The sequence below is a fragment of the Berghia stephanieae genome, chromosome 2 (assembly GCF_034508935.2).
Source record: "Berghia stephanieae isolate SIO BIC M18660-M18661 chromosome 2, UCSD_Bste_1.3, whole genome shotgun sequence".
Lineage (NCBI taxonomy): Eukaryota > Metazoa > Mollusca > Gastropoda > Nudibranchia > Aeolidiidae > Berghia > Berghia stephanieae.
The window spans coordinates 54,728,007-54,735,506 of NC_088361.1; the positions used below are offsets into that span (position 1 = coordinate 54,728,007).

Genomic DNA, 7,500 nt, shown 5'->3' on the forward strand with positions numbered 1-7,500 from the left:
ACATATCATGCAGCATTGATGGAATGAGACTCCTTTTTAGAGCGCTTTCTGAACATTAATTTAAAGTTGAGCTTTTATATAGAGCAATCTCCACTAAACGTGCTCAAAGCGCTTTACCACGGCAACACTTAACGTGTAGGACGAGACATGACGCCTGTTAGGCGCTATTACATTTTTTTCCCGACAGAGACAACGACGCTTACGGCCAGGTACTTATTTTACATATGAGTAGGATGAGAGAATGTGAGTAAAGAGCCTTTTCCAAACACTCAACTATGAGCCGAGAAAGGCTCAAACCCAGGACATTCCGATCGGAAAGCGAGTGTCATACACAAGACCAAATAGCCGCACTATTTAGTGGATTGCCCGCTTTATAGATGCTCACGATAATTTTTGTTTTGTTTAATTTTCCCCTTTCTAAACAATAAGAAACGTTTGACAAATAAACAAACACCTCTCTCTCTCTCTCTCTCTCTCTCTCTCTCTCTCTCTCTCTCTCCTCTCTCTCTCTCTCTCTCTCTCTCTTTCTCTCTCTCTCCTCTCTCTCTCTCTCTCTCTTTCTCTCTCTCTCTCTTCTCTCCTCTACCTTTGTCTCACACGAGACTAATCAGAATTTATATTTCTACAGAAAAAGTTAACGTTGTTTAACCATTGAAAACTCTAGTTTTTCTTCGAGTCGTAACAACAACTTAAGCTTTACTTTACCCATAAAATACTCTATTATTTTATTTAATGTGTCATCAGGGAGAATTGAAATATGCCGGTTCTTACTGTCATCGTATGATCAAAGACATGAACTTCCAATGTGGCGACGTCACAGTTGGTGATGGATCTGGAGGTAAGCAGAAATCATAAAGCCGTTTCACCCACATGTGACACATATACGACACACAAATGTCAATCTGTGGATATGTCGCCCTGAACCAAATAGACGCTAAAAATCTAAATTAAAGTATTGATTATTTGAAATATGATTTAATTTGCTATGTTGTAACTGACCAACAAAATATTTTTTCACTGAAAGAAAAACACATAATGAACACACACAAAAAGCAACAAATAAACAAAAACAAACAAACAAACAAACAAAAATAACAAAAACTAAAACTCACCGAAGTCCCAGGTTTGGGAATTTTTGCCAAGATGAGAGTCATTTAAATCGATCGATATTTGAAGGACGAGTTTTCTGGCCAAATTAAAAAAAAATTGTTTTCTTTCCAGAGTAGAAATACCCTCACTCCCAGAAATCCTTAAGGGAATTTATGATGCTAAAATATTTTATTATAATAATTATTTTTATAATCAAATATCTTGTTTGGATTACAGGCAGCAGTATGTTTGGAGACATTTTCAACGACGAGAACTTCATCGTAGGCCTCAGTGAGAAAGGCACCATTGCCATGGCAAACAGAGGTGTTAATACCAATGGAAGTCAGTTCTTTATCCTCTTCCGTTCTTGGCAATTCCTTGACAACAACCACGTTGGCTTTGGACAGGTTGTTGGAAAAGAATCCCTGGTAAGGAAAAACAATTCAAAACGAAAGTAATCCATAACATACGAACCAAGAAGGAATTAGAAAAGAACCGTAACCCCCCCCCCCCACCCCCCAAATAACAACGATTCTCAAACCCTTTCTTCTCTTAAAAAAATGATAGATGAATATCAGGACATCTAGATAGATCAACGATGTAGTATTAAGCTGAGGCGTATTTTCAACTAATTCATTCATTCATTCATTCATTCATTCATTCATTCATTCATTCATTCATCCGACGATCTGAAGATCGTCGGGGGGATACATGGGATGCAGCTCTCACCATTTCCCGCCGTTCTTCACTATTGTTGGCCTTTTCCAAGAGTTCTTCCATCTTCATTCCTGTCCATTCCTTGATATTGTCTATCCAAACTTTCCTCTGTCTTCCTCTTCTTCAAGGGTGCCCTCTATCACCGTTCTGCACAAACCTTCATGCCTCACATTGTGGCTAAACCATGTCAGTTTCCTTCTTCTAACTGTGATGATGAGAGGTTCTTGTCGTCCTGCATTATCTTGCACCTCTCCCAGTACGTTTTTATTATTTCTGTGTTCTGTTTACGGCACAAGAAGGATTTTTCGATAACTTTTCATTTCAATACTAATGTACAAAACAATCAGCAAAAACTCAGTCAATTAAAAAGTAAATTAATCAAATTGAATCAAAACTAAATTCAACTATGGCCAAAGCCTCATGCCAAATTTCAAAAGCCCAGCTGACTGGGGGCAAAGTGGCGGAGTGGTTTAGACATTGCACTGTGATCTGGAAGGTCATGTGTTCGAGCCCTGCTCCAGGCACTTTAATTTTATTGTTCTTGGGAAACATTATTTACCTCCAATTTGCTCACTTGGGCAACATGGGTGATTCCTGTTAACATCAGACAGCCTGTTTGATGGATTATCTATATTCCTTCATGGAATACCCAGGTGACTGTATCTTATGATGCCATGGCGGAAGGGTGTAACTTTTTTTAGCTGATTGGTTAAACAAGATAACGGAAAATATGACAGCTGCAATTTTCAACAAATTTCTTAAATGTGCTTGAAAATTGGAATTCGTAATGTGGGTGTATAACTTCCTAGCAAAATAAAAAATGTTAGGTTTTCATATTGCGAGCATTGTCGGTTGTAATAAAGATACACATTTCAAACTTGCAGTACAAATTTTAACATATTTAGATAAGTTTTGTTTACCATTAAATTTAAATAATGTGATCCAAAACATGAGAGTTGTTGAAAATTTTCATGATGTGGTTTTTTGGTGCCTGGTGATACTACAAAATAAGGAATCCCATCTCATTTTCTAGGAGAACCATACAGTATGTTAGCAAAAATTAAACAAAGAAAGAGGAAAACTATGAAAAACATCCAAAAAGATAAGAGAAAAAAAGTATTTAAATATGCAATTTGGAGCTTCAGTTGGTATCAAATTGGTTTACTTATTTATCACAATTAGCCGTTATCTATTCAAACTTAAAGGTTACTCAAAATTGGGTTTTACTATCCATCTCAGGACTTCTTGGACAAGATCCGTGAGGTAAACGTAGAGCAGGACGGTCTCACCCCAAGCAAGAGAATCAAGATCATGGACTGTCAGGCCAAGGATGTCAAGAAATACAAGATCCAAAGACGTGCCTCTATCAACGACGACAAATTCGTTTAGATTCCCACATCATCATTATACTTGTATTATTTAAAATAGACAATGAATGAAATAGCTTTGAATAGTGACCAGTCTCTTTAAATAGTCATTCAGTCGGCAAGTTCTACTATAAAGAAATATATACTTCAACACAATTGACAATATACCTGATCAATTAAAAAAACATTATCATTCATTTTTTTCCCTTATTTTCCGAATTAAAATTAAGATAAAAATAAAACCTTGGTAGATAATAAAACTTTATAAAAGTCATGATTCAACTTTGTTTTGGAGAATTTGGTCACTTTCATAAATATTTTAAAAACCCAGTCTTGCAGTATGATTGAACATGATTGATAACATCTTCTCTAATTACTACACCTCGGTACTCTGTAAAACACGCATTAATATTTTGGCCAGAAAACTCGTCCTTCAAATATCGATTGATTAAACTGAACTTCATCTTGGCAAAATCTATCAAACTACAAATCCACGTTCGACAGTTTTTGTAAGATGTGGGGCATTTTAATCAATCAATATTTGAAGGACGAGCTTTTTCGTCAAAATTTAAATACGTTATGTTTACAGAGTCCGCATTTAGTAGCTTTAGAATAAACAAAGATATTTTTAAATAGTATTTTTAGTGCTATTTCTCAATAAATGTCAGTGATTTGAGTATGATGTTGAGGCGTAACTATTAAAAATAAAATGTGCGAGAGACAATGTGAGAGTGAACGTTTTTCGTCGATTATTAGATTGAATATTATGGTGTTTTTGTGTGTTGTGTGTCTTTAATTTTGATAGTAAGATTCATTAAGGATGTACATTAACTTGCTTACTACTTTTGTGACAACAATAAAAGTCACTAAACATTTTTATTTGAGTTTTGATGTGGAGGATTGATTTTGTTACGTCTAAAAATGAGCTTATATTTATTCATTGATGTTGTGCTATGCTTCACTGGGTTGGCGATCAAGGCTCTCCGCTCCACTCTTTCCTGCATCTTTTGCAACGTGTCATTGTTCCTTTCTGTCCCCATCTATTTTGTCATTTTTGTCCACTAATTTAATGTGCTCAAAGCGCCTTACAAGAAATCACAAGACAACAGCAACATTTATCATGTAGGACGAGAGACGACTTTTGTAAGGTGCTATATCAATCCTTTATTTTCGACAGAGAGTGGATTAGGCACTATATTCCTCCCCCCCCCCCCCAAGGGACGTAGGTTCGAGCCGCCTGTTTGCATCTCGATTTTTCTATTGAGTAAGAAACCAAATTCCGATTGCTCACCATGCCGCGCTGCACTGCTACGAACGCCTCGATAATGTCGGTCCTTTCTTCAAAAAGACCCTACAGGAAACATATTTCCTCGGGCTCAATAAACGTTTCTAAACATATCTTTAAAGAATGAGCTTTTAATTAGAGCAATATCCACTTAATGCGCCCAAAACGCTTTACAAGGGATCCCTGATCAACAGCAACAACAACATGTAACATGTAGATCAAGACATGACGCCTGTTAGGCGATATTACAAATATTTTTTTCAACAGACAACTCTATTAACAGCCAGGTACTCATTTTACATTTGATTACGGCGAGAGAATGTGAGCACAGAACCTTTTCCAAGAACTCAACTATGCACCGACCGAGGTTCGAACTCAGGACTTTCCGATCCGAAGGCGAGTGTCATACAACTAGACCACATAGCCGCACAACCTTATGATACCACCTCCTAAACACTAATAAGAAGTAGTCCTGTAGATTCATGGAGCGAAGGCTTATCTCGGATCGTGTAGCGTTAAACAGACAGTAACAATTGCTTGCTACCCTTAAGCTAGCACGCTAGTCCTACAAAGTATTTCCGCAAGATATTATTAATCAGGATACCCGACATTACAAGGTGGACAAGGGGGTCAGACCGTAGCCAATCGTTAACTTAAGTTAACGTTGACTACGATCATCAGATGTAACTCGATCCTTTTGCTCGTAAGGCAAGTATTCTATCAACTGAGCCGTTGGAACCTTTCATACTGTACAGTGTTACATATATCTATATCTTTTATCCGTATCAGGCTGAGCAGAAATACAACTTCAGTCACTATGTGGAAATGTATTTATCAGGTGTGAGGTGTGTCAGCTCTAGCATGCATCTTATTCACAAGCACAAATATATTATATTAGGCCAAACACAAACATACACACACACACACACACACACACACACACACACACACACACACGCGCGCGCGTGTATGTATGTATATATATATATATATATATATATATATATATATATATATATATATGGATTTGAATAAAATCCGGATTGGATGCTTCAAAGGCATCACGAAAACTGACATTTCTGTTGTGGTAACCCACCTTAAATGGATGGTGGATTAGAGTCGGTGTCTCCAATTTGATTTCTTTTTACTTTATTCTATATCAGCAAAAACAACTCGATATGACAATATTTTTGAGGAAAAATGCTTTACCAAGAATTTTACATGACTGAATCTAGCACCAAGAGCAGATGCTGATTGGGACCGTTATAGTCCTCTATCTATAAAAGAAAGCACCTCGCTTTTCTTTTTGGCCAATAACTTATTTGAATGTTTATATAGAGCTAAGATGGTTTGTATCGAGCAAAAAGACACATATCCAAATTATCTTTTGTTTTTAGAGTGCTATAGATTTCCTATTACCTTATGAGTTCTATTTTAGTAACATAATTCAATGGGCGATAACTCCATTAACCATGATCCGATTTATTTGCAATTTGGAAATAATGTTATTTGTTATCTGTATGAGCAGTTATTGTACAAGTTATAATTGTCTTAACAATTCAAGTGATATTCCGGAAAATCGCTCTTTTTTTAGAAATAAGACGTAAATATAGGGAAATAACTCCTTAAAGTGATGTATGAATTTAATTATTTTTCTTAGGTGATATATTTGGATCCTATTTGGGAGTTATGAATGTAAACATAATTTCACCTTGTTTGACCTCTATGTGACCACCGAAAGGTCAGATCCAAGTTCCAATGTTATTTTTGTCTGTTTATTTGGTTTATAAACAAAGTTAAATTTTTATACGAATTCGAAATAACAATGGCCTCGGGGACCCTACTACATCTCTAAAAACGGTTGATGGCACGCAACATACAGATCAGGTAGATTTAGAGTCTGTAGACGTTCGACAATCTTGGGTCATTGATTTGCAAATTGCAGAAGTAAGACCATTGACTAGAATTGCTTTTTATCCTTATGGTAGGACTCTCTTCTAATCGCAAAGTGCTCTCCGCCAGATTTAAGAGATCCAGCTACCCAATAACTGCTGGCCAGAAGATATCTAGATTCCACCCAAGATTGTCATCTGTCTCTCTGCTTGTGAAGTGAGTACTCTACTAACTGAACTAACGGGATCCTCTCCATTATTCGCGAAGTCCCAGGTTTGATAGATTTTGGAAGATGAGAATTATTTTAATCGATCGATATCAAGAAGACGAATTTTCTCGCCAACATTTTAAATAAGTGTTTTTCCAAAGTACAGTGATTTAGTCTCCTGCATCTTAACAAAGACAGATGAATTTCGTGCTTTAATTCACGGTCACGGCTTAGTGAATTCATACCATTGTTATCTAAAATGCCACACTGTTATTTACTTGATACATAATAGAAAGAACGTAGGCTTGTAGAAGAATGTGGTTAGAATACCTATATATGTTATATGCTACCATCTCAAAACGGCATATTATGTTAGAGTAATTGTGATACTGGAAATTAAAGTTACTGTCAAGATATGGAACTTGGATCTTAATAATTCATATCTATATATGCGGCTATGTGGTCTTGTGGTATGACATAGTTTGAGTCCTTTGAAAAGGCTCTTTACTCACATTCTCCCATCGTACTTTGGTGTAAAAGGAGCACCTGGTGGTTAACATCGTAATTATCGCCTAAAATGTGTCATATCTTGTTCTACATGTTAGCAAATAATCTGTAGAACATGAGGTTTTAAGAAAAACGGCTTCAAAGATTACCAAACGTCATTTCAACGTTAAAGTGTCCTCGAAACAAATGTAATTAAAATGTGTAAAAGCGCAAATGTTACTTTGAAATTAAGTTAAAGCCTGTAGAAATGAACAAACTATCATATTATAGTCAGATTTTTTTGGATTAATGGCGCGTATTTTTCTGCTTTTTCTCAGTTGTCCCTCTATCAAAAGTTGTACAAATGTGTGGCAACCTCTAAACCAATTTGTCTTCACAGAATATAGATTTTGACCGTATTAATGACATATCCAAAATGTTTTCTTCTTTAAGAC

The 7,500-nt window shown here is 36.1% G+C and overlaps 1 protein-coding gene across 1 annotated transcript in view; it reads left to right on the forward strand.

Moving 5' to 3' along the window:
* Positions 1-4,052, forward strand: part of LOC144965173 (uncharacterized) — a 7,793-nt gene extending 3,741 nt beyond the window's left edge. Inside the window, exons 4-6 of the mRNA XM_078900220.1 lie at positions 745-838; positions 1,327-1,517; positions 3,046-4,052. Of these exons, the coding sequence (XP_078756346.1) occupies positions 745-838; positions 1,327-1,517; positions 3,046-3,195 (435 nt within the window). The 3' untranslated portion in view covers positions 3,196-4,052. The remainder of the gene's footprint in view (positions 1-744; positions 839-1,326; positions 1,518-3,045) is intronic.
* The last annotated feature ends 3,448 nt before the right edge of the window (positions 4,053-7,500 follow it).